The sequence below is a fragment of the Saccopteryx bilineata genome, chromosome 2 (assembly GCF_036850765.1).
Source record: "Saccopteryx bilineata isolate mSacBil1 chromosome 2, mSacBil1_pri_phased_curated, whole genome shotgun sequence".
NCBI lineage: Eukaryota > Metazoa > Chordata > Mammalia > Chiroptera > Emballonuridae > Saccopteryx > Saccopteryx bilineata.
This window is the reverse complement of record NC_089491.1, coordinates 256,784,467-256,812,151: the sequence shown is the minus strand read 5'-3', so window position 1 is coordinate 256,812,151 and position 27,685 is coordinate 256,784,467. Positions and strand designations below refer to the sequence as shown.

Here is a 27,685-nt window from a genome sequence, read left to right as displayed (position 1 = left end):
TGTCCTTCAGTGACATTGGAAATATCTCCAGCTCAGTCACTGAGCCTGAGGGCAGCGGTGTTCAAGTTTTGGCCATAAAACTTCATATCATTTATGACCCTGAGCAGAAAGTGATAGCAGCATTAAATTTAATTTTTATTTTGAAATAAGTTCGACTTACAGAAAAGTTGTATATAGTATGGAGAGTATCCCATAAACTCTTCATTTAGTTCCCCTAATGTTAACATGTTATTTCACTAAAGTAAAATGATCAAAACCAGGAAATTAACATTGTTATACTACAGTTAACTAAACTTCAAATTTTATTTGTATTTCATAAGTTCTTCCCTTACATCTTTTTTTAATTTTATAATTCAATTCTGAATCCCATGTCACGTTTAGTAATTTTTCTATTTCCATTACATATAATCTTATTAGAGAAGATCTGTCCCTTCTTCCCCATTTATTTAGTCTTTCAATTATTTACTTAAGTCAGTGTGGACTCATGGGTATTTATTTTAGTTGCGAGTTGTAATCCAGAACAGTAGCCACTGGATGACTTCCAGCACGGCGCTGACTTCACACAGTGGCCTGGCTTCCATATCCCACCTTACACAAGGCACTTTTATTCTCCATTTTCTGTAGAAACTTCTGGAACTCTTGGTCATCTCTGTTTTTTTCCTAATAGTGAGAGGAGCCTCACTCTTTTAGTTTTGGATCAAAAGTCTGTGTCCTTCGTGTGGCCTGCATGGTACTCCATCTGGTCCCTGGCTGATTTTCTAGCTTCGTTGTTTTTTTCTCATCCATTCTCTTGTTCCTAATGCTCCAGGGACACAGAAGCTTTTCTGTTCTTTGAAAGCTATGAACTCCTCCTTGCCTCATAGTCTTTGCCCCTGCTTTTCCCTCTGGCTAGAACACCGCCACCTCCCTCTTCTTTCTGAGGTAAGCCATAGTGTCCTTTCTGGTTAGTTATGATACTATTTAACACCTGAACAATTTCTAGTCTGAAATATCTAAAATAGCAGGCTTCTAACAGGCATGCCCAGCATTGCCTGTTTTGTAAACTGAATGAGTTTCTTTCAAGTAGGAGATGTCAGCACCTAAGAACTGGACCTTTCTTCAGGTATAAACTACGTCATCCTCTCTAAGGAATATAACCAAAGCAGAGGAAATCAGAAAAGGCAGCAGCCATTTAAATGCAAGACGAATGTCTCACTGAGTGCCAGTTTGACTTTAGAACTGGTAGAAGGATCAAGAAAACGACAGATGGTCACAGTTAGGGAAAATAAATGAGCATTGAAGGGCATCAGAACTGTCAGATGGGCTCCTACCGCTGACAGTGTCACACGGTGATCAGTTGCTCTTCCTTTTCCAATGCCCCTTGTGGAACGAGATTTGGTATATCTTGGGGGTTCTGAATTTCCTTTGAGTCTTTAAGGGAGAGTGAGTTAAGTAGTGATAGTTGGATCTCAGTTTTAGGCACTGGTCAGAATTGGAAATGGCCCACATTTTGGTCACCTCCACTTCCCCTTACTTTGGTACTGTTAGCTCCATAATCTTGTAACCTGCAAAGGGTCATCAGTCCCTTACCACAAGGCAGCATGTGTTGGCCCAGTCATTGCCTTTGTTGTGGGGCTAAGAGGAGAATGGTGGCATCATGGCTCTGTGGATCTTGTTTCCCAGGTCACTCCTGGCAGGGGATGCCTACAAGTCCACTCTTGGGAGTGGACTGGGTCTTTAATCTCAATTTTAGTGGCAGGTTCCTACCCTGCTCCATCTCTGTGGTTCTGAGACTTAGTGGAAAGAGCCTGAAATGAAGTTAGAGGTCTGTGCTGCCTAGCAGGACCATAGACAGGCACCCTTTTTCATTTCTTGGTGTCTGCCAGAGCTCAGACCACAGCAGGCACACCCTGCATGTGGCATCACTGTAGGCCTTCCTCCTTCTGCCACTCTGTCCCCTGAGTGCCCCTCAACCAAGTCTCTGCCAGTCAGCCCCAATAGGCATCATCTCCCAGCTCTGAATCCAGGGCCTCTTCCAGCTCCAAGGATCTGAGTTTCTGAGGATTTGCCCTGAGGCTTTCTTCAATCTGGAGCTATTGAGTTTGGGAGGCTCAACCCATACCTTCTCTTGCATCCTACAGAAATCATGGTGAAATGGCCCACACCTGCCGTGGCACCATCAACCTGTCCACTGCGCACTTTGACACGGAGGATTCTTGCGGTATCCTGCTGACCAGTGGGGCAAGGACCTACCACCTCAAGGCCAGCTCGGAGGTGGAGCGGCAACAGTGGATCACCGCCCTGGAGCTGGCCAAGGCCAAGGCTGTCCGCATGATGAGCAGCCATTCAGGTAGTGAGCGCTTGGCTCAGTGGGTGGACGTGCAATATGGTAGGTCTGGAGAAAGTGGGAATTGAAAGCATTTGGGCAATGGTGGTGGCCAGGAGACCCAGTCTACTCCAGACCAACCCTGGAAGGTTGAGGTGTATGTTTACCCTTCCCACTCAGCTTCATGTGTCCTCAGCAGTAAGATGCCTGTGTGGTTGAGGTGGCTGGCAGGTCTAAGGATGGAAATGTTTGTGGTGGACAAGGCTTGTGTCCCTTTCTTTGGAAGAGTCCAATTCCTGGACTTCAGGAGACCCTCCAGCTGCTGCGGTGGGTCAGCTCCAGAAGCAGCAGTCAGGGGTGGGGATCTAAGATCGGGCACCTGTGCCTCAGGCCAGACTTTTTCCCAGGCCCACCGTGGAGATTGAAAACCATTTAGCCAGAGCTTCTGCCTTTGCCAAAGTGGGTAGCCAGCTCAGATAGCCTGTATAAGACATTTTATTTTTTGCTTTAATACATTTATTTAAAAATATATATAATGTCTTTTTTTTTAATATTTTATTTTATTATTATTATTTTTTTTTTTTAGAGAGGAGAGGGAGAGAGAGAGAGGAGAGACAGAGAGAGAGAAGGGGGGGAGGAGCTGGAAGCATCAACTCCCATATGTGCCTTGACCAGGCAAGCCCAGGGTTTCGAACCGGCGACCTCAGCATTTCCAGGTCGACGCTTTATCCCACTGTGCCACCACAGGTCAGGCTATAATGTCTTTATATGATTCATAAACCAGTGGCTTCAAAAGTGTATGCAGTGAATTCTCCCTTTGGCTCTATGCCCAGCTGCCCACCCTGCTCTCCTACCCGGAGCCAACCAGGGCTACCAGTGTCTTGTGGCTTTACATATGTATTCAAATACGTACTTATTTAAAAATAAATGCAGTACTCCACTTTCCTTTTTTCCCTCCATTTAGCAATATATCTTGTAATGTTTTCCAATCAGTACCTAAAAGGCTTCCTCTTTGTTTTTACAATAGTACAGTATTTCACTGTATGGATGTACCATAGTTTATTTAACTGATAGCCTGTTGATGTGATGATCACTTAGGTAGCTGCTTTATTTTGCTATTCTGTAGTGAAGAACCTTGCATTTTATTTCATGTGTGTACAAGTAGAAATGAAGTATACGTTCCAGGAAGTAGGGTTGCTGGGTCAGTGGAGGTGTGCATTTCTAATTCCGAGGGATCGTCAGGCTGCCTTTCATGGGGGTTGATCCATTAGATGCCTGCAGCAGTGTGTGAGATGCCCGCCTCCCCACAGTCTTGCCTGCCCAGAGCAACAGAGCAGATGTTTTTGTTGGGTGAAAACTGAGTCAACACAGATAGAGAAGAGAGGATGGGGAAGCTGTGATCCTTCTGAAGTTATAAACAAAATAGTGTATGTTTCCACAGACCTGTATGTTCTCTTTAGTGAGGCAGGACTCTAGGTGAGAATGAGGCACAGCCCCGGCTCTCCAGGATTATCTCATATGCTGGTTGGGAGATAGTGAGTCCTGTGGAAAGACCCAAGGCAAAGCAGGATGAGGGGCTAATGACGTTGGTCACTACGCCCCATACCCAACCCCCCTGCTTTGTTTCTCCCCCAGCACTGACTTCTCAATGCACATCGGAGGTCATTGAATGTCATCTGACCTTATCCTTCAGTCTCACCCCTTTGGAGCATGGGTTCCCCCTGCTGCAATGACTCTTTTCCTTGGGGTCAGCACTCATATAAGATGCTGAGCTTGGCAAGGGCTCCCAGGTTACCATTCAATTTCCTGGCGCAGGAGGATATTGGGGCCATCTCTGAGGCATGGGACAAGTGGTCTCAGTTGAGATGCCTGTGGAAAGCCACTGTGGCAGGTGGCGTGACTGGGCTCACGGCAGCTCGTTGGCTAAGTGTGGGAGCATGGCTGCTCATGGAAGAACTAGCTTCCTCTTTCTAGCTTCTCCTATGGTAAATAAATAATGAATCGCTTCATCTTCTAGGAAGTCCTGCAAATAATGTAGTAGGTAGCATTTATTGGATCCGTCATTCTGGAACAAGTATCTGGGACAGCCAGTGGGAGGGGTTTCTTTTACAGCTGGCTAAAAATGCTTGTTAACTCACCAGGCAGTCCTGAGGAATGCTAAGCCTGGACTTGCTGCAGGAGTGGTTGGGGCCCCTGAGGGAGTAGCCTCAGGCTCACCTTCCTTCATTTCATGCCCCTTTCAGATTTCATTTCTCCCCAGATTGATGAATAGATGTAATGCAATTTCAGTAACACTTCCAGCAAAACATTTTTAAATATAGACAAGCTTGTTATAAATTTATACCAAAAGACAAATGAACTAGAAGAGCTAAGACAATTTTGAAAAAGAGGAATAAAATTGAAGTAATTACTCAGTTTTAAGACTTATTATAAAGAAATGATAGTCAAGACAATGTAGTGTTGGCAAAGAGACAGGCACATAGATTAATGGAACAAGGCAGAGTCCAGAAGTGGACACACACAAATTTGGATTTTGACAGAGGTGCAAAAGCAATTCAATTGAAAAAGGATAGTCTTTTCAACAAGTTATGCTGGAGTGATTAGACATCTATATATTAAAAGAACCTTGGCTTAAACTTCTCACTTACATAAAAATTAACTCAAAATGTAAAGCACAAAAGAGTAACACATTTAAAAGAAAACAAGAGAAAACTTGTGACCTGAGATTAAGCAAAGAGTTCTTTAAAAAATTTCGTGCTCTCTCTCTCTTTTTGTGAGAGAGTCATGAGGAGAGAGAGAGAGAGAGAGAGAGAGAGAGAGACAGGAACTTCAAGCTGTTCCTGTATGTGCCCTGACCAGGGATTGAACTAGCAACCTCTGTGCATCAGGACGATGCTCCAACCAACTAAGCTATCTGGCCAGGGATTTATTTTTTACTTATTGATTCATTTTTAGAGAGAGAGAGAGAGAGAGAGAGAGAGGAAAGGAGATGGGTGGAGGAAAAACATAACTGTTGTGCCACTCAGTCGTGCATTCATTCATTAGTTGCTTCCCGTGTGTGCCCTGACTGGGGGTTGGGGATCGAACCTTCAGCATCATTGTTTCTGGACGATGCTCTGACTGAGCTAACTGGCCAGGGCTCAAAGAGTTCTTAAACAAGAACTCTTAAACATGACACCAAAAGCATAATCTGTAAAAGAAAAAATTGGTACAGTAAACTTCATCAAAAAGGTAAAACTTTTACTGTACAAAAGACACTGAAGAGAATGAAAAGACCAGCTACAGACTAGTAGGTTGTATATTCAAGCAAAGACTTGTATCAAAAATATATAAAGAATTCTCACAACTCAGCAGTAAAAAACCAAACAGCCTCCAAAGCTGATGAACTAATTAGTGAATTTAATAAGTTTGTAAGGTGTAAGAGCCAAAATCAGTCATGTATTTATATATACTGGCAAAGAATATATGGGAACAATTTAAAACACAGTACCACTTATAATCACTCCCTCAAAATTAAATACTTAGGTATACATCTAACAAAACATGTACAGGATCTGTATGCTAAAAATTACAAAATGCTGATGAAAAGAAATCAAAGATCTAAAGAAATGGAGAGATATACCATATCCGTGGAGATTCAGTATAATAAAGATGTCAGTTCTCCCCAAATTGATCTATAGGTTTTAACACAATTTCTGTCAAAATCCCAGAAAGATTTTTAAAAAAATTTATTTTAAAGGTTTTATTTATTTTAGGGAAGGTGGGGAGGGAGGGAGGGAGGGAGGATGAGAGAGAGAGAGAGAGAGAGAGAGAGAGAGAGAGAGAGAGAAAGGGAAGAAGGAACAGGAAACATCAACTTCCATATGTGCCTTCACCAGGGAAGCCCAGGGTTTTGAACCAGAGACCTCAGCATTTCAGGTCAATGCTTTATCCACTGCGCCACCACAGGTCAGGCCAGAAAGATTTTTTTGTGTAACGTACTCTAAAATTTATATAGAAACACAAAGGAACTAGAATGGCTAAAACAATTTTGAAAAAGAATGAAGCGGAAGGAATCACTCTATCTAATGTTGATTTACTGTATAGCTAATCAAGACAGTGTGTTGTTGATGGAAGAACAGAGACATGTAGATCATTAGAACAGGAAATAAAGCCCAGAAATAATCACCTTTGCAACTTGGTTCAGCCCCTCGTGCATGGTAGCATAGTGATTAGTGTGAACATGGACTTCCCAGAGCCTCAGATTCCCCATTTGTCAGTCCATTGGCGGCTTTGGTTATGTGCCTCTAGGATCCTTCCAGTTCAAAGATTTCTAGGTCAGTGGGAGCCAGCCTATGTGGGTTCAAGCCATGGCTCCCTGACTATGTGCCCTTGAGCAAGTTGTGTTTTGCCTCATTCCTCTGTAAAACAGGCTTAGTGATAGAACCACCTCTTGGAGATGCTGTGAGGATTAAACTAAATAATGCATAAAAAGAACTTAGCACATGGCATGGCAAGCACTCAAAAAAAGTTAGCTGTAGTTATTGGTAATAGTCACCTTGGCAGCTTAAAAATAATACAGGTTCTCAGGTTCCCTGTCCTGATAAGTCTGAATGAATGAGAGTAGCATTGGGGTCACCTGCATTTACAGGGACAGAGAGAGAGTCAGAGAGAGGGATAGACAGGAACAGACAGACAGAAACGGAGAGAGATGAGAAGCATCAATCGTCAGTTTTTCGTTGCAACACCTTAGTTCTTCATTGATTGCTTTCTCATACGTGCCTTGACCGCGGGCCTTCAGCAGACCGAGTAACCCCTTGCTTGAGCCAGCGACCTTGGGTCCAAGCTGGTGAGCTTTTGCTCAAACCAGATAAGCCTGCCCTCAAGCTGGCGACCTTGGGGTCTCAAATCTGGGTGTTCCGCATCCCAGTCCGATGCTCTATTCACTGCGCCACCACCTGGTTAGGCGGGTCACCTGCATTTAATAAAAATAAATCTCCCTGGGTATGATTGCTAGATTTAGCAAATAAAAATACAGGTCACCCAGTTTAGTTTGAACTTCAAATATACAACAAAGTATGTTTTTGTATAAATGTGTCCCATGCAATAGTTGGGACATGCTTACACTAAAATTTGTTTATTGTGTATGTGAAATTCGGATATAAAGTGTGTTCTGCATTTCACTATATTGGGATGGGGGGGAGTTGGGGGGGGATGCTTGACAACCAGTCCACTTGAGGGCTCTGCTCCTGACTCCAAATGGGATCCAAAGTTGAACTTCCCAGTCAGAAAATAGAATATTCTTTCACTTGACGCAAGAGGGAGCTAGAGGATGGTTTGTTCACTTTCTTTGCTTCTGAATTTGATGTCTAAGGAAGCACCAGCCAGTTGGCTGGCTTGCAATATATCACTTAGTACTTGAAAATCATTTCAGATCTCCAGGTTCACCTCCCAGCACGGTGCTGAGGGTTGTGAGGATGGAATACAGGGCCAGCCACCTCTCTGTCTTGAGCCTTACTTGGAGGAGGGCTAATCCAGCCCTTCAGGGATTTCCTCTTAATTCCATGCTCCCCCAGGCTGGCCTGCCCCTACGTTGATGTCATAGCCCTATTCTGATATCACAGCCTGGCACTTGGAATTCTCCCACATAGCCTGGATTCTGTCCTTGGAGCACCCAAGGCTCAGGTCTGTGCAGGGCATTGGGAGAGTGTGGGGGTGGGGGGCTGGTGGCCCCAGGGGCCAACTCTGAAGAACATCTGGGCAGCTGTCATCCTATTACTCTAAAATGAGAATCCTCTAAAAGGTAAGACTTCGAAGGCTTTCTTCCTGTCCTTGTTGCTCGTGGTCCTCCAAGGTGGAAATAAATTTCTGGGGAGTGTGCAGTTGTTCAGGCTCTCTCTGTGAACAGATCCTGGAAGACCTGCTGCCTTGTGCCTTGGGATGCAGTTAGCCTGGAGATGTGGTGGTGTCTCCTTGGTCCGCCCAACATTGTTCTCTTCCTTTATGAAGGAATGGCTTCCGGAAATGTGGGGTTTCTTATTTGTTGGGGGGAGTTGACCCTTAGTGCTTGGAAAATGGCTGCAATTACTGAGCCATGGTGAGTTCTTCTGTGGCCACCTCCTTAGTCTTCACTCTCTAGAGGCTGAGCAGGGACACGGTATATACTCTTCTCAGGACAGAAGGAAAACATATCCCCATGCAAACTATGAACACTCAGACCCCTCAATCGCAAGGAGAAGCCCCATTTGCTTAGCTTGTCAGAAGATATGCAGTAATGAGGTCTCTGGTGAGCTCATTAAGTTAGTAAAAGATTGACTGGCACGGATTAAACAACACAATAACTTTTCTCTAACTTTGGTGGGCATGGAGTCCCCTGGGGTGCATGTTAAAATCCTTAGGTGTGTGAGGGTCACCAGGATTCTGATCTGATGGTCAGATGGCTCCCAGGAACCCCCATTTTTAATAAGCATTTCATGCAGGGCTCATGCCAACCCCCTATGGATCTCATTGGAGAAGTGTGATCTGCTTAGACTCCCTGGATTGCTTGCTGCAGCTAGCTCGTTCTCCTATTTATAAATCCCATGCTTTCCATGGAGTAATGGGAGTTTTATTCTATTTTGCTGTCACGTACTATTTTTAATGCGCTAGATGCAGGGAGACAAAAAGGACAGTGCAGGGTGTTCACCAGGTGCGTTTGCACCCAAAGTCTTGGCCTCTGTCTTCCTGGTGTAGTTGCAGTCATTTTTCCTCCTAAGAAGAGGGATTGTGTTTATACTGGGGGTGCTATACCCTCCACGGATCACAGACTATTCGTGGTCCTCATCTGAACTGAGAGAGTGGGAATATGGGTGTGAATTATTGCTCAGTGAAGCAGATAGTAGGAGCAAAGGTGGCCCAGGGCTGGACATTTAATGGTACCCAGAAGGGCAGCCATTGCTCGCAAATGAGTCAGCAGCTCAAGGTGGATGCTCTCTCCCCACTTTGGCTGTGAATTTAAGCTTCTCCAAGACTGCTACACAGCCTTCAGAACAAATAAATGTTCTCTAAGCCTAGTTTGGAGGGGAAGTTGGTTTCTGGTTTGGAGCCATTTTCATTAGGGAGCGCTCAGTGTGCAGGTAGGTGTTTAGGCCTGGACCCCCCTGGCCATTCTCAGTTTCAGCACTTCTTTCCTGCTTCTGGTCCAGGTGTGAGAAGCATGGCACATCCTGGCCCTTGGTCCTTGGCCCTTAGGTTGCAGGACAGAGGGGTTGACCTCACCCAAACCCTCTATCATGTGGATGGGTCAGGCTCTCTTCTCCTCAAACTCTTCTCTGTCCTCACTCATACCAGTATCACCATTTGCTTTTACTTTGCAGCTTCAGCAAAACCTTGTGTGTCGTCGTTGCTTAGTAAACATGTCAGTTGAAAAAGGTCAAAAGGTATAATAAGCCTTAGGTAGGACAGTTGGATTCAAGGATGCTGCAAAACCTGGGGATGGGATTTTTAAAACTGTTGTTGTTACGGAAAAATGTAAGACATAAACAGAAGTGGAACAGGAGCATCTCAGGAGCCTGCACATACTTGTCACCCAGTTATCAATTCAGTCCTGTCTCCATGCCTCCGCCGTCTCCTTCCATCTTGTTTTATGTTGAAGCCAATTGCAGACATCATGTCATTCCATTTGTCAGTGTTTCAGGATATATCTTTAAAAGATAAAGCTTCCTTTTAAAAAATTAACTACAGTACTATTATTTTTTTGTTTTTGTTTTTTTGCATTTTTCCGAAGCTGGAAACGGGGAGGCAGTCAGACAGACTTCTGCATGCGCCCAACCGGGATCCACCCGGCATGCCCACCACGGGGCGATGCTCTGCCCATCTGGGGCGTCGCTCTGTTGCATCCAGAGCCATTCTAGCGCCTGAGGCAGAGGCCATGGAGCCATCCTCAGCGCCCAGGCCATCTTTGCTCCAATGGAGCCTCGGCTGCGGGAGGGGAAGAGAGAGATAGAGAGGAAAGAGAGGGGGAGGAGTGGAGAAGCAGATGGGCGCTTCTCCTGTGTGCCCTGACTGGGAATCGAACCCGGGACTCCTGCACTCCAGGCTGACGCTCTACCACTGAGCCAACCAGCCAGGGCCTAAAGGACTATTATTACATTTAAAACTTTAACATGTATTGGAATGAGGTTTATTGAAAAGAACCAGCACTCTCCCTGCTGCCCTAGAGGATGTGAGGGAACTAGAAAAGGGAGTGGAGGCTGAGGAAGGAGGCACACGCTGCCTCCAGCAGAGAAAAGCTGGGCTTTACCCAGAGCCCGGAGAAACCAAAGAGGAAGTTAGCATCCCTCAGCTGGGAGAGAAGTCTTCCCAAAGAAGCAGGGCTTGGCAGGGCGCAGGAGTTCATGGAAGGATGGAGGCTTCTGATGGCTTGGCCTTGTCAGGGGCCCTGCGGGCTCAAGGATGAGACATCCATGGCATCAGTTCTCAAGTATTCACATCAGCAAAGGCAAGAGCCACCAGAAAGGAACTTAGCAAAGTGATGAAATTTTGTTCTGTAAGAGGTGTTGTTGACAATTTGGATTTAGCTGTGATCCTGTGACCCATACAGATGGCAGCAGCTTGCCCCTGGGAGACCCATATAAATAAATCAGTGGCAGCTGAAGGCTCAGGGTAAATGGGTCACCAGCGAGTTCAACTGTATGTGCAGAATTCGAGGAGATTGATATTCAGTTCTCATAGAAAGTGAGTTGGATTTTCACAAGGAGAGTGACAGGCAGTGTTCCGACCTCACCTCTTCCTGTTCTGACCCTCTGCCTTCCTGCTAAGCCCAAGAGCCAGCCCAGAGGTGGCCCTTAATTTCAGTAGAAAAATAGACATTCTGAATTTTTTTTTTATTGGCAGGGTGTCTTTCACAAGAGGATTAGTAGGATCAGTAGGTCAGAATTATTTGATAACAAGAAGTAGACAAAAGGGTCAGTCTACATTTGATACATTCTTACCATTAAGGTGGTTTAAGTATTATTTTCCAGCCAGAGCAATTACCTTGTTGACTAATTGCTTCCTTGGTAAATAAAGAGCCTAATGGCACTTTCCTTTGTAATTACCAGATTCCAAAAGCTTATGCTTTGTTTCCTTTCAGAGGTTAACCTGTTTGTGGATCTGCAGGCATGAGCTCCAGGTTGCCATGCAGGCAAGGCTGTGGGCTCTCTATGTCGCCAATTCCCCAGGCGGAGGATCCTGGGGCCGGGTCGGAATGCATGACCAAACCCAAGGCACCTGGGGCTGGGACATCTTCCTGGGTACCTACCGCATCTCCCTTTGCCTGTTAAAGCTTTCGCAGTCCCAGTCCTGGCCTGTGAGGCTGAATGAGTGTGTGGAGGAGAAAGAGTTGCCAGGGTTACTGTTGTTGGCAGGGCTGTCCAATATAGAGTTAGGCCGTCCTCAGCTCCTCCATGGTGTGATGGTCATTGGAGTAAGTGCCAGGTGCCAAGCTAGCCAGGTGGCTTTAGTTAGGAATGTGCCATTACCTAAGACCATTCAGTCAGAATGCTAGAGTTGAAAAGAGTATTCCTAAACATTCCTGCTTTTTAAGAAAAAGGCTTTAACCTGACCAGGCAGTGGTGCAGCGGGTAGAGCATTGGCCTAGAATGCTGAAGAAACACATTTGAAATTCCAAGGTTTTTGTCTTGAGTGTGGGCTCATTCAGCTTGAGCACGGGCTTGCCAGCTTGAGTGTGGGATCATAGACATGACCCCATGGTTAATAGCTTATGCCCAAAGGTTGCTGGGTTGAGCCCAAAGTCGCTGGCTTGAGCAAGGGGTCACTGGCTTTGCTGAAGTCCCCTGGTCAAGGCACGTACAAGAAGCAATCAATGCACAACTAAACTGCCACAACTACGATACGAGTTGATTCTTTTCTCTTCCTCCTCTCTCACTCGCTAAAAAAATAAAAAATAAAAAAATAAAGCAACCTCATCTGCAGACATTTTAGTTTATATCTCTAAAAAACAAGGACTCATAAAATTCAAAACCACTATCACACCTGAAATAACAAATGTTTAATATCATCACCTGTTTAAATATCTAATTATAATGTCATTTTTAATGGCAATAGTGTATTTTAATTAAACATTTTAAAACTATTTAGGTTGTTTGCAGCTTTGATCAGAAAAGGCACTGGGACAGCATTTCTGTGCTTGCCCTTTTTTGTTGTTTTTGCACTGGTATGATATTATTTCCTAAGGGTAAAAGCTTAGAAAAGGGTTACTGGGTCAAGTGTATGCTTCCCATTTTGATACTGTTGCCAAGTTATCCTGAACAAAGGTTGTTCCAGTTCATACTTCCCTTTAGCAGAAATGCATGGCTTGGTTAAGGGAAGGTACTCTTTGGAAATATTTTCTCCATAGCTCATGTAAATGTGCTACTATTGTTCCATTTGTCACACCGGGTTCCGGGTCTCCCAGATGCTACCACAGCTCAAGGCCGTCAATTGGTAACTGAACGTGGGAGAAAAATGTGGTAGTGCCCACAGTGACAGCTCGCAGGGCCGTTCAGCGGAGGGAGGGCACAGAGCTGTCAGGGAGAGTGATGGCAGCAGCCTCTGAGAGCAGGTAGACAGAAGGCCCAGTTAGTGGAGCTGGCCTGTTTCGCAGACATGCTCATCAGTCTGGGAGCCGGGGATGCTGCTGGGAGGAAATTGATGCTCTGTCTTTCGGAAGAGAGGGAGGAAAGGGAACTGGTGAGAAAAACCATCCTCCGCGATTCACTTACACTTGATTTCCTTTGCTATTAAAACATTATAGCGACATTAAAGGAAATTTAAAAGAAATGAAAACATTGCCATGATCCCAGCCACTGCCCAACCTCAGAGCCCCACTCCTTCCACACACACACTCACACACACCTGACACTGTGCGACCATCAGCGCGGTCTTCTTTCTCTGGCCTTTACAGCATCAGTGTTCCAGGCTGTTCTGCAACCTTGGCTGTCGCATTTATGCTTCTGTCCTGTTGAGAGTTGGGCCTCAGTTTTCTTACCCTGCTCTTCTTTGCTTGGACATTTGAGCAGCTTTCAGTTATGGCCTGTTATAAATATAACGCCCCCGTGTGCCCATGAGTGTAGCTCCCCTCTCTCCGCTGGTACTTTCCTAGGAAAGATGTGTTGGGTAGGAGGTGTGAATGGTATTATAGTTTTAGATACTGTCCTCCAGCCTAGTTGTTTTCAAGACGGAGATGAGTGACCCCTAGGAGGGCACAAGATCATAAAGCCCAAGTTGAGTAGCACAACCTGTGAATTATCTAGAAATAACTATTCATCTATTGTGGCACACGCTTAAACTTATTTTTGGATGGAGTACAGAATCCTGAGAGCATGGACACCTGGCTTGTGGGTTCTTGGAGGACCAGCACCACCTTCTACTCACTCTCTGTGCCCAGCACCCAGAACAGAGTGGCATTCCACAGATGTTTGGCAACTGCTTCCAAAGGATGGCCCTGGGCAGCACTGCCACTGGCTTGCTCCTGACTGGGTGGGCCTCAGCATACTCCGGGAACAGTGCCTTCCTGCCTTGGCCTCCCTGTGCTTCCTGGGTACACTTACTGCCATAGGAGCTGGACAGAGTGCTTCCTAGTAACAGGAACCACCTCCACCCAGCCCTTCCTGGGAGAGCTCCAGAAAGAAAGGAAGCACTTAAAAAATGTATTTAGTATTCCCCGTTTCTTTCCAGAATGGAACATAAACAGCCAAGGGGACCAGTAAGGGGTTCAGTCTCATGCTTGAGTGATGGGGACCGAGGCAGAAGGACTGTGGCCCCTTTGGTGATTGGACACTCTTTTCCCTGTGAGTGGCTTGTCCTTGCTGCCAGCGCCCGGCCACTTGCACGGCCCTGCCCTTGCTGCTCCTCTCTCCCTCATTCTCCATCCCAGCTCCTCTGTCACACAGAAACCAGCTTGTCCCTGGGCCGCGGGCTCGCTTGCTGCTCTTCAGTATTCCTTTGCTCAGCATTTTTTTAAGATGTGTATTTCATGTGTGCCAGTTGATTATCATTCAGTACAAAGCAAAAGCCCTTAATCTCTTTGTAGTCTATTGAAAACCAAATGGAGACGACTGAATTGAACAATCATTCAGGCTGAATGTTCAGTCCTTAAAGTGCTTACAGCCTTGGGGGAGCAGGAAGGCGTGGTTATCGGGAAAGTGCAAGTCACCCAGTATTGTTGTTGGGATCCCAGTGCTGGTGCTTCTGCAGCAGAAATACCACAGTGATCCGTCTCCTCTCAGAATGTGGCAAAGTGATGCTCCAGTAGCAGTTTCTGGGGACAGATTCAGCCACCAGTGAGTGGCATAGTTCTTAAAAATCTCATCCATGAGTTTTGCTCAGAGCCTATGTGTAACCCAATACTTGTGAGATGGGAATAAATGCCATGGGGTTGTGACTGTGGTTTTTTCCACATTCCCCTGTCATGTACCTGGGCCACTAGGATCCCCTTAAACTTTTTTTTTGGTGTATTTTTCTGAAGTGAGAAGTAGGGGGTGGCCTGACCAGGCGGTGGAGCAGTGGATAGAGCGTCAGACTGGGATGCTGAGGACCCAGGTTTGAGACTCCGAGGTCACCAGCTTGAGCGTGGGCTCATCTGGTTTGAGCAAAAGCTCACCAGCTTGGACCCAAGGTCAATGGCTCAAGCAAGGGTTTACTCAATCTGCTGAAGGCCCACGGCAAAGACACATATGAGAAAGCAATCAATGAACAATTAAGGTGTCACAGTGCGCAACGAAAACTAAAGATTGATGCTTCTCATCTCTCCGTTCCTGTCTGTCTGTCCCTGTCTATCCCTCTCTCTCTCTGTCTGTCTCTGTGTAAAAAAAAAAAAGAGAGAGAGAAGTAAGGTGGCAGACAGACAGACAGGCTCCCGCATGTGCCTTACCCAGATCCACCCGGCATGCCCACCAGGGGGCGATGCTCGGCTCATCTGGGGCGTTGCTCTGCTGCAACCTGAGCCATTCTAGCGCCTGAGGCAGAGGCCAAGGAGCCATCCTCAGCTCCCGGGCCAAATTTGCTCCCATGGAGCCTTGGCTGCGGGATGGGAAGAGAGAGAGAGAGAGAGAAAGGAGAGGGAGAAGGGTGGAGAGAAAGATGGGTGCTTCTTCTGTGTGCCCTGGCCGGGAATCGAACTTGGGACTTCCACACACTGGGCTGACACTCTACCGATGAGCCACTGGCCAGGGCCTCCCTTAAACTTTTTATTTAATCCCTCTGGCATTGTGGATCCAACTTTTGTCAATTCACCTCATTTCAAATGACCCAAAAGTAAAAAAAAAATGAGGAACTAATTTTAATATTAGGAGTGTTTCTTTTATCCCACTGATCCGCACACATAGGAGTGAGAGCGGTATTATACTGAAAAGCAGCAGTTTGCCCCCCACCCTTCCTCTCTCATCAGCCATTCCTGCATTTGGTTAACTCCGTGTTTCCTGCAACACCCTAAGTCATTTGTTCTGTGGCTCAAGCCCCAACTTGAGTTGTGGGTGTGGAGAGGCCAGTGTGGGAGCCTCAAGGTCTCTCTGCCAGGGTGCCCACTGTTCAACTCCCCAGAGACAGGCTGACCCTTTGTGTTTCTTTGTGTAAAATGCCCTACAGTGGATTGAAACATTCTGACCTTGGGCTGCTTGGAGGTAAGGAGACCCATTAAAGGATGTACCCCATATCATTTGCCTGCACCTAGGTGCTGAGGCTGACCACGGGTTCTGTGTAGGGCACATCTGGGACATCTCAGTGAGTTGCATCGTCCACTGAGAGGGTGGGAGCATTGTTGGAATCCATGGGAGTCCGAAAGACCAGAGTCATAGGCTTTATTGAAAGGAAGAAAGGAACCCTGCCAGGCACTTCTCCCAGGGAGAAGAGCACAGGTTACAGACTAGGGGCGAGTAATATAGTGTTTGGGAGAGCCTGAGGGGATACTGAGGCAAAAGTCCTGGTATGTCCGGAATGCTCCTCCTTGGGGGGCTTCGAGCATGTGGGTGTTGAATCAAAAGTCCTGGTATGTCTGGAGCCCCTCCTTGGGGCAGCTTGTCAGCCTTTTGGAATTCCTCTGTCTCAGGGGCGATAGTCAAGTAAGAGTGAGGTCTGACAGATAAGCGGAACATCACAAGGGCAGTTTGGAATACACATATCTATCATTTCTCAACTCTGTGGTTACATATAAAAGAAAGGCAGTTATTAATTTTATAATATACAGTGAGGGGTGATGAGGAGAAAGAGGAGAAAAAATTGGAAAATTATTGTTTCTTCTGGAGAGAACTCAAGAAGGGAACCTTGCCAAGCCAAGTCCTTCATCCAGTTAAGGAGGTCGTCAATTTCCATGCTGTAAGGTCTGAACCAGGCGATGTCTCTGAAAACCTGACTGAGGAAGTAAAAAATTTTGCGAGGAAATAATTGTGAATTGTTTGCTGTGAATGTCAAGTAGACAGAGTGACATGGTGATACATGGTCTCCTGGATGAGCTTCATGAGACGTGATCTGGTTCCTCTCGAATGGGAGGACATGTGGAGATTTTTAGAGACAGGGAACCTGTTGGTGTAAGTTTTAGAAGGACTATGTGTGTTTAAAAGGAAGGGGGTTTGGAGAACATTCAGGAGGGAACTTCTCGGGCTGAGGGGCGGCTTCTTCCTGCTGTCATCCATACCTATTTGATATTTCCCTTGTGAAGTTCTCCTTGGGGTATTGGGGAATAGGAGTGTAGGAGCATTTGATTGTAGGTAATCCTAGAGATTTCTCTCATCCGGGCCTGTAGGAATTTGATAAAAAAAAAAAAAAGAGGCAAGTATTTGGAGATTAGGAATGCAGAGATAAGGAGGGTTGTATAGCGGGGTGAAAGTTCTTCCATGGTAAAGTTAGAGATATTCTTTCCTGGCAGCCCTGGAGAGAGCAGTTAGTTTGAGCTAAAAGAAATGTTTCATGTCCGTTTGTAGGCTCTTCTTCAGCCAAGAAGACCCAGTGATCTTGTCCCCTTACTATGTGAAGGGTAAAAAGACTGAGAAGCGTTAAGAGGTGAATGCTATTCATTCTCCTAGTTCTTCAGGGATACGGGAGAGCTTTAGGGTTAGGGTAGGGGTTTGAAAGATAGGATTTAGGAGGTTTGCTGATATAGGGTTTCAGATTTTTCTATTTCGTAAGGGCAGGTTTAAGGGTTAGTGTGTAGGGTTAGGTAGATTTTTCCAATTTTCTGATTGGTGAAGGGCTGCATGCGGTTCTGTGAGAAACTAGTGAACAAACGTAAGAGGCAGGGTCTAAAAGTTAGAAAAATAAATAGGAGAGTGAGTGGACTAATGAAAGGCAATTGTCAAGATACTCAGGTTGTGCGAAACCACTGATTCCATGTACACATATTCACTGGGCTTCAGAGAGAGAGAGCGAATAGGAATAAGACAGGGAAGTAGCAAGTCCCCCTGCCCCTAGACCTACTTTTATAGAAATTTCTAAAGCAATAAGAAGAGGGATTTACCTGTATAGCTCGTTTGGTTCTTAGATTGATGGGTAGTGTACTAGGAATTGAAAGAGGCTCATGGGGTGAGATTAGGTTAATATTTGGGGTGAGATAAACTAGGGTACAGGTTTCTGTCCAATTATTAGGGAGATATATATATAGGTGTTGATCCTATATGAGTAGAAAACCCCTGATTGAGTGAGGCAGGCTGAGAGGTAAATAGAGAATAGAAGGACAAGGAGTCAGTTTCGTTTCTCTGTTTCTAAGCTCCAGATGGTCAGGGTGGAGGAAAGAGTCGTCCCAATAAGTGGGGAGAGTAGAGGATTGTTAGTTAGGGTGACTGATTAAACATTCTTTGAAAAACCCGTTTTCTGACTCTACAAATTCTTTTTTCTCGGTACAAATCTCCTACAACCTGCACAAACCTTCTATAACTTACATAAACCTTCAGCTTTCATGCACTTTCTTATCCAGAAATAACTGGCCTTCATAACAACTTGCTTTTCCTTTTTCTTTTTTTTTTTTCTTTTTCTTTCATTTTTCTGAAGCTGGAAACAGGGAGAGACAGTCAGACAGACTCCCGCATGCGCCCGACTGGGATCCACCCGGCACGCCCACCAGGGGCGACGCTCTGCCCACCAGGGGGCGATGCTCTGCCCATCCTGGGCATCGCCATGTTGCGACCAGAGCCACTCTAGCGCCTGAGGCAGAGGCCACAGAGCCATCCCCAGCGCCCGGGCCATCTTTGCTCCAATGGAGCCTTGGCTGCGGGAGGGGAAGAGAGAGACAGAGAGGAAAGCGTGGCGGAGGGGTGGAGAAGCAAATGGGCGCTTCTCCTGTGTGCCCTGGCCGGGAATCGAACCCAGGTCCTCCTCACGCTAGGCCGACGCTCTACCACTGAGCCAACCGGCCAGGGCTACCTTTTTCTTTCAAAAGTATTTCCATACCTTATACCTTCTATTATCAAAACCATACAATTCCTTTCTAGTCAGAACTCTTGATTTAAAATTCTTTAACCTTTAGTAGCAATTAAGTTGGCTTTCTTTTTATCCTAGTTTCCCTTTTCCCAAAGCCTGATTAAAAGAGTCCTTAGTTTTTTTTTTACATATTTGCCATACGTAGACCAACCAGCTTCAGGTTTGTGATTGGAGTAAGCCATGCTGTTTTTCTACTTTAGCAGCAGTGGGAGTTGTCAGGATCACGGTGTGAGGACCTGTCCATGTGAAAGTCAGTCCTTGGGTGATGTAATGCTGGAAGTGCCTCTTGGACAGTCTTTGAACAGTTTGCTGAGTAACCTGTAAATCCTGCAAGTACTTAGGGAAAGGGTGGTTACATTTCTACACTTTGCAGTTAGAGTTTAAGTCCTAGTGACCACTGCTTCTAGCTGGAATTAGCAGCAGATCCCAGCCTATAATAGGCATGGGACATTGAGATAAGAGGAACAAAGGAGATACTATACATTAAATAAAGTAACAAACTCAGACTGTCAATACCCACAGTAGAGATCTTTGAGGGATAAATAAAACTTAAATATTCAAGCGAGGCATGGTAGATGGCCCTTGTGTTTACAAGAAATGAGATGAGCTTATCTACTACTTGGAAGAAATACCTTAGGCTCGTGAATGACTCCTTGGGCCTTCAGTGGCAATTCCTAGCATGCTGGGCAAGGTCAGGTCACAGGTAGCTGGAGCAGGGCTAGAAGAGACTGAACCCTCCCTCCATGGAGCAAGGGGGCAGCTTACCTTCTCATGTCCCTCTTTCCACAGCAGAGGTATGTCCCTTGATGGGGCCGGGAAGCCTGGCAGGCTTCAGTTCAATGACCTTTCTTTCCACTCTTGAAGTAGGGCCCTGATGGAATTCTATGAAGCCCTTTAGGGCGCTGGAGCCAAAAGCTGGTATTTCCTGACTTCTTTTGGGCCTTATTTGCCTTTTCTGTTACTTCCTTGGCCATTATAGACCTTAAAAGCCATGCTCAGAAGATCTCACTGAGGGATTTGCCTAAGAGAGGAAAATTGGGAATTCAGTGTTTACAGAAGCCTATTAGACTGAGAAAAGAAGCGATTTGGTCTGTGGTGGTAGGTGGTTGGAGACTGTGGAGGGTCTGAGTTTGATCTAGGGTGAGACTTCAGGTGGTAGGGGTTAAGGTGATGCCTAGATAGACTAGGGACTGAGAATAAAGTTGAGCCTTAGCAGAGAAGACATGATATCACTTCATAGCGAGGAAGTTAAGAAGGGTGGCGGTGTGTCTCTTTGAGGCAGGCAGGGAGGGGCTGCAGAGGAGTAGATCATTTACATATTGTAAGAGAGTACTAGTTTTCAGATTGCATGCTGCTAAATCCTGAGCTAGTGCCTGCGGAAACAGGTGTGGGCTGTTTTTGAACCCTTGGGGTAAGACAGTTCATGTAAGTGCTGGGCTGCATTAGTGTCCGGGTAAAGGCAAACAGAAAGTAAGAGTCAGGTTGTAGCGGAATGGTAAAGAAGGCATTCTTGAGCTCTAGGACCCTGAAGTGAGTGGTGTTTGAGGGAATGTGTGACAGTAACTTGTAGAGATTAGGGACTACTGAATGGAGGCAAACTATTGCCTCATTGATTAGTCATAAGGCTTGTACAAGGCGATAAGCCCCTGAAGGTTTTCGAACAGGAAGGGTGGGGGTATTGCAGGGAGAGTCCGTGGAGATGAGTAAGCCTGGTTTAAGAGGTGGGTAATTATTGGTTTAAGGCCTTAGAAACAGACACAGTTACACATTAAACAAAGACTTTAGATAGATACACATTATGAATTAAGGAATTTATTTATTTTATTTATTTTTTTACAAGGACAGAGAGAGAGTCAGAGAGAGGGATAGACAGGAACAGAGAGGATGAGAAGCATCAATCATCAGTTTTTCGTTGCGACACCTTAGTTGTTCATTGATTGCTTTCTCATATGTGCCTTGACCGCGGGCCTTCAGCAGACTGAGTAAGCCCCTGCTCCAGCCAGTGACCTTAGGTCCATGCTAGTGAGCTTTTTGCTCAAGCCAGATGAGCCCGCGCTCAAGCTGGTGATGACCTTGGGGTCTCGAACCTGGGTTCTTCCGCATCCCAGTCCAACACTATCCACTGCGCCACCGCCTGGTCAGGCTGAATTAAGGAATTTAAATGAGCACGCTTTACTTGTTCCAATTCAAATTATACTAGAGATATTTTCTGACAAAGAGACAAGACAGATTACTTACTCACATAGCTTAATATAATTCTGCTTTTTAAATTTTTCGAGATGGCAGGGAGTTGCCAGCATAGAGGGGAGGAAGAGAGAAAGCAGACGGATGGACAGTGTGAGCAGCTGGATGGAAAGAAGGAGGGTCAGAATCTGCAGGAGGAGGAAGAGGAGATTAAAGTATTGGTGTGGCGCCACATGGTCAGAGGAGTCAAAAGGATTTAGAGCTTTGAGGAAAAGGGAGGGGCAAGGAGGAAAGAGGCACAGTCACAGTTTGTAAGGAAGGAGGAGGGGTCAGAGAGGAGACAGACAGAACTGCAGTTTGTAAGGAGGGAAGAGAGGTCAGAGATGAGACAGGCACCGCAGCCAGAGCCACAGCTTCTAAGGAGGGGGGAGGGGACGAAGAATACAGTGGAGGCCCTGGCCGGTTGGCTCAGCGGTAGAGCGTCGGCCTGGCGTGTGGGGGACCCGGGTTCGATTCCTGGCCAGGGCACATAGGAGAAGCGCCCATTTGCTTCTCCACACCCCCCCCCCTCCTTCCTCTCTGTCTCTCTCTTCCCCTCCTGCAGCCGAGGCTCCATTGGAGCAAAGATGGCCCGGGCGCTGGGGATGGCTCCTTGGCCTCTGCCGCAGGCGCTAGAGTGGCTCTGGTCGCGGCAGAGCGACACCCCGGAGGGGCAGAGCATCGCCCCCTGGTGGGCAGAGCATCGCCCCTGGTGGGCGTGCCGGGTGGATCCTGGTCGGGCGCATGCGGGAGTCTGTCTGACTGTCTCTCCCTGTTTCCAGCTTCAGAAAAATACAAAAAAACAAACAAACAAACAAACAAAAAACTCACAGTGGAGAAGGGAGAGGCCCCTGGCCAGCAGGGGAGGAGAAAGAGAGAGACTGGTGAATGAGAAAACAGGATTTAGTGAAGGGAGGGGCTTTCTGGAGGGAAGAGACTCCAGCAAAAAAGATTTGCTGAGGGACTAGAGAGGGGTCCTGAGAGAGGGGTGCCCCTGGGGGTCAGGCAGGAGGGAGAGAGTTGGGAGTCTGCGGAGAAGGAAAGATTAGGAGCAGAGGTTTTAGGTGAGGTTTCTTTGGCCAAAACGGTCTGCGTGTAGAACAGAAGGCACAGAAATTAAGGACAGGAGAGAAGGGAGAAGAAAAACCTGCATGTAAGGAATTTCTAATGCCCTCCCCGTCTGGCGGCAGAAATTGTCAAGATCTTTTAGGATATTGTAATCGAATGTCCCGTTTTCAAGCCAATGGGAGTCATTGTCTAGTCTGTACTGAGGCTATGCCATGTTACAGAAGAAGATTAATTTATTCGGTTTGAGGTCTGAGAGACAGAGTTTGGTGAGGTATTTATTTATTTATTTATTTATTCATTTTTAGAGAGGAGGGAGAGAGGGAAAGAGAGAGACAGAGAGAGAGAAGGGGGGAGGGAAGCATCAACTCCCATATGTGCCTTGACCAGGCAAGCCCAAGGTTTCGAACTGGCGACCTCAGTATTTCCAGGTCGACGCTTTATCCACTGTGCCACCACAGGTCAGGCTGGTGAGGTTTTTTATGAGACATCCTAGAGGGGTCTGGTCGGAAGGCTTAGACTCTGAAGAGCCCATAGTGGAGACAGGTGAGCAAGAGGGGGCGTCCCTGCCTTTTGTCACTGTCCCAAGAGGAGAGAGTCTCTGTGTGGGGGAGTCGTCCCTGATAGAGGTCGTCACCACCTGTCAGGGAGCTCCGAGGACGAGAAGTCTGAGAGAGTGGACAGGTTTGGCTAGGCGCCTAGTCTTCCGTGCAGTCCACTGAGACTGAAAGTCAAACCCCTCAAAACATGAGGCGTATCAGAGAAAACCGTCCGACCAGGAAGGGGTGTTTTTAGAGAGAAATTTGGAGGCCAACCGGGGAAGGAGAAGGGAGAAACTCCTTACCTTTTTGGTCCAGCAGGGGTTCAGGACAGGGTTAGACACTGCCAGCCAATTGACCTACAATTACACGTCCAAACAGAATCAGGGAGTAAGCCCGGGACGAGCTGCCGCTGCCCATTGCTTCCCTGGTTGTAAGTTTGGACAGCAAAGAGGGATAGTCCAGGCAGTTAGTACCCTGTCCCGGATTTCGGCACCAAATATTGGAATCCATGGGAGTCCGAAAGACCAGAGTCACAGGCTTTATTGAAAGGAAGAAAGGAACCCTGCCAGGCACTTCTCCCAGGGAGAAGAGCACAGGTTACAGACTAGGGGCGAGTAATATAGTGTTTGGGAGAGCCTGAGGGGATACTGAGGCAAAAGTCCTGGTATGTCCGGAATGCTCCTCCTTGGGGGGCTTCGAGCATGTGGGTGTTGAATCAAAAGTCCTGGTATGTCTGGAGCCCCTCCTTGGGGCAGCTTGTCAGCCTTTTGGAATTCCTCTGTCTCAGGGGCGATAGTCAAGTAAGAGTGAGGTCTAACAGATAAGCGGAACATCACGAGGGCAGTTTGGAATACACATATCTATTAAGCATTACCCCTGTTCCCAGAGGAGGACCTCTGTGCCTTACCCAGGAAATGGTGATGCTTTGATTGACATCTCAACTAGTCTGTCTGCTCCAAAGAGTGCCAAGTGCATGGCCTGGCACACAGGAGTTGCTCAGGAAATGTCTGGTGAATGCATAGTGGCACCAAAATCCAAACAGACTTCTGCACCTTCAAAGTTTATCCTTGCTGCATTCCCTGGATGAGAACATAATGAGAGATGGAAACAAGTTGGGCTTGTTTTGTTTATTATTTGGTAGGGGACACCCAGGAATAGGGGGAGTTTTCTCAGAGGGTGACCCTGGAGAATTCTAGGCCATAGCTTGAGTTAATGTAGCTTTGCAAAAATCCAGGTGCTCTCAGCTTTCTTGGAATAGCAGCTGTTTTATAACATTGACCCTCAGAGGGAAATAAAGCATGTGAGTTGGATTTTTATTAGCCTTGGCGCTGGTGCCCTTCTGCCTAAAAGCAGCTGGAGAAGATGGTCTGCAGTCATAAATGGAATCCTGTCTGAGGAACACCTCTGCCCCTGCAAAGGTCCTAGCCAGTTGGGGCAGGGATTCCCTGGGGGGCATGAGTGGTGTTCTGCTTGGACCTTGGGACTGTGCACTGGGCTTGTATGAGCTAACTGGGGAGCAGGATCTGGCCAGTGGGGGAAGATGTCAGCCTAAGTGAGCCAGGAAATAGCTGGCTTTCAGTAGGAGGTAGAGGATTTGACCACAGGATGGTCCCAGACCTTATCGTTTGGGTGGCTTGCAGTGGCTGGTGGCTATTCCAACTGAAGGACGTGTGGACAGTTTTTTGATAGACAACTCCTTTTTTCATCTTCAGTACATGTCTTTTAAAAAGAAAAATCTTTATTGAAATTTAATTTACATGCAATAAACTGTCTATATAGTTAAAGAATACAGTTTGATAAGTATTGACATACGTATGCACCTGTGATACCATCACCACAATCAAGATAACGGGCAGAAGAATCACTCCCAAAGGCTCCCTATGCTCCTCCCTGATTTCTCTCCAGCCTCTCCCACCTCCCCAGGCAACCACTAGCTTGCTTTCTGGCACAAGAGATTAGTTTGCATTTTCTAGAATTGTATAGAAATGGAATTGTACAGTATATACTTTTTCTGTTTGGCTTCTTTCACACAGCATTACTGTTCCAAAATTCATTCATGTTGTTGCTCGTATCACCAGCTTGTTCCTTTTGGTTGCTGAGTGATATTCCACAGCTGGTTGCACCCCACATTACCCATTGCCTGTTGATGGTCATTTGGGTTTTTCCCAGGCTTTAGCTATTAAAGATAGCCGCTGTTGTTACCCTACTGATTCTGCGTGGCGGGCTGGCCCAGCCCTGACAAGGCCTGGAACTTTCATTGTGTCAGGTGACCTCTGGGTTCTTGACTGTGCAGGAAAAATTTCAAGACACAAGTCCAGATGAAAATGAAAGTAAGTTTATTAAAGCTTGGGACAGTGAGGCAAAGGAAGGGGCCCTGGAGACAGGATTGGGGGTAAGCCCGGGACAAGCTGCCACCTCCCGTTGCTCCCCTGGGTGCAAGTCTTGTGGGAACCGTTAGAGTTTAGGATAGAAAAAGCAAAGTACATGCCTGGGGAACAGGGGGATGGGGAAGGATGGGGGTGGAGGTGGGGGTTGCAGGTGGGCGTGGTCATGCTCAAAGAAGAGTTTGAGCTGATGTTCTTTGTCTTGAGGGTTTTATCTGTTTTCTTTTGTTGTTGTTATTAAGCTTTGCTTATAATACAGTGTGTCCGTAAAGTCATGGTGCACTTTTGACCAGTCACAGGAAAGCAACAAAAGACGATAAAAATGTGAAATCTGCACCAAATAAAAGGAAAACTCTCCCAGTTTCATACCTATTCAGTGCAGTTTGATGTGGGCTCATACACAGATTTTTTAGGGCTCCTTAGGTAGCTATACCATATAGCCTCTACAGACTCATCACTGACTGATGGCCTACCAGAATGGGGTTTCTCCACCAAACTGCCGGTTTCCTTCAACTGCTTATCCCATTGAATAATGTTATTCCTATGTGGTGGCCCTTTATTATAAACACGCAATATTCATGTTGCACTTTGGTCACGGATTCTAATTTAGCAAGCCACAGAACACACTGAACTCTCCTCTGTACTGTCCACATCTCAACTGGCATGGCCGTGGGCTGCTCTGCTGTATACATGGTGTTACGTCATCATCTGCGCATGCGCACATGCTGCCACATAATCCTACAGAAACTGGGAGGGTTTTCCTTTTATTTGGTGCAGATTTCACATTTCTATCGTCTTTTGTTGCTTTCCTGTGACCTGTCAAAAGTGCACCATGACTTTACGGACATACTGTAGTATGTGCTCATGATAAAATTCAAACAATATAGAAGGGGACAAAATAAAAAGAAAAATGCCACCCAGTCTGCTGTCCCCAATTCTGTTTCTTTGTGGTAATGGAGTCAACCATTGGGTCTTGTTTGATGTGTGGCTTCAGAAATCTTTTTTTTTTAATTTAGAAATTAAATTTAATGAGGTGAGATTGGTCCATAGGAACACATAGGTTTCAATTATACCTCTCTGTAGCATATGAACTATTTATTGTGCTGTGTGCCCATCACCCAAAGTCAAATCACTTTCCATCACAGTATATTTGGCCCCTTTTACTCCTCTACCCCCACCCCCTCCCTCTGGAAACTACAGGTGGGAATTTTAGGGGAGTTCCCAGGGGAGGCTCTCAACAGAGTATTCATTAGGTCTCCAGGTGTGCCTTTTAGGATGTGATGTATTAAAATGCATATATTAATGGGGTCAGGGGTCATTCTCTGGTTAGTTTCACCTCTGTTTTGGATTAGTCTAGCTCTAATTGTATTTTTTGGTTATCTATCTTCCTGACTAAAGTGATTTAAGCCATCTGCTGATAGGCACTTCAGTTGGGATAATAGGGTCTTGTGATTTATTAGCTGGCTGTTAATTGTTCAACTGTTTGTTCAACCATTTGTCTGTTTCCTCATTCCATTTGTCAGGGAACTTTCCTAGTTTCTTACTCACCTGCCTCACAAATATGAATATTTGTGTCCAAGCCTTTGTATGAACATGATTCTTTCTGTTCTCTTGGGTAAATACCTAGGCATGGAATGGCTGGTCATAGAGAAGATAGATATAGGTCTAACTTTTTTTTGACAGAGTCAGAGAGAGGGACAGACAGAAAGGAAGGGAGAGAGATGAGAAGCATCAATTCTTCGTTGTGTCACCTTAGTTGTTCATTGATTGCTTTCTCATATGTGCTTTGACTGGGGGGCTACAGCAGAGCAAGTGACCCCTTGCTCAAGCCATCAACCTTGGGCTCAAGCCAGTGATCTTTGGGCTCAAGCCAGTGACCATGGGGTCATGTCTATGATCCCATGCTCAATCCAACAACCTCGTGCTCAAGCTGGTGACCTTGGGGTTTTGAACTTGGGTCTTCTATGTCCTAGTTTGATGCTGTATTCACTGCGCCACTATCTGGTCAGGCATAGGTCTAACATTTAAAGAAACTGCCAAACTATCTTCCAAAGTGGCTATAACAGCGTATGTGGCCACCAGCAGTGTGGGAGTCAGGACTGGGGGACACCAAGTCAGCAATCCCAGGGCAACCTTAGGACATGCTCAACACAGGTGTTCCTGATGAACAAGTACTGATTTTGCCTTTTAAAAAATGATTGTAGCCTGACCTGTGGTGGCGCAGTGGATAAAGCATCGACCTGGAAATGCTGAGGTTGCTGGTTCGAAACCCTGAGCTTGCCTGGTCAAGGCACATATGGGAGTTGATGCTTCCTGCTCCTCCCCACCTTCTCTCTCTCTCTCTCTCTCTCTCTCTTCTCTCTAAAAAAAAATGAATTAAAAAAAATGATTGTAGCCTGATCAGGTGGTGGTGCAGTGGATAGAGCACCGGATTGGGATGCAGAGGATCCAGGTTTGAAACCCCGAGGTCGCCGGCTTGAGTACGGGGTCACTGGCTTGAGCATGGGATCATAGACATGACCCCAGGGTCGCTGGCTTGAGCCTAAAAGTCACTAGCTTGAAGCCCAAGGTCGCTGGCTTGAGGAAGGGGTCGCTCACTCTGCTGAAGCCCACCCCCTGGTCAAGGCACATGTGAGAAAGCAATCAATGAACAACTAAGGTGACACAATGAAGAATTGATGCTTCTCATCTCTCTCCCTTCCTGTCTGTTTGTCCCTATTTGTTCCCCTCTCTGTTTTTCTGTCTCTGTCACAAAATAA

At 46.3% G+C, this 27,685-nt stretch overlaps 1 protein-coding gene across 2 annotated transcripts in view; it reads left to right on the top strand.

The window, feature by feature from the left end:
* The window catches only part of OSBP2 (oxysterol binding protein 2), a 135,052-nt gene that overhangs the window by 18,665 nt on the left and 88,702 nt on the right, over positions 1 to 27,685 (top strand). For both annotated transcript variants that reach the window (XM_066260143.1, XM_066260144.1), the window contains exon 2: positions 2,121 to 2,329. In XM_066260143.1, coding sequence (XP_066116240.1) covers positions 2,121 to 2,329 — 209 coding nt within the window. The remainder of the gene's footprint in view (positions 1 to 2,120; positions 2,330 to 27,685) is intronic.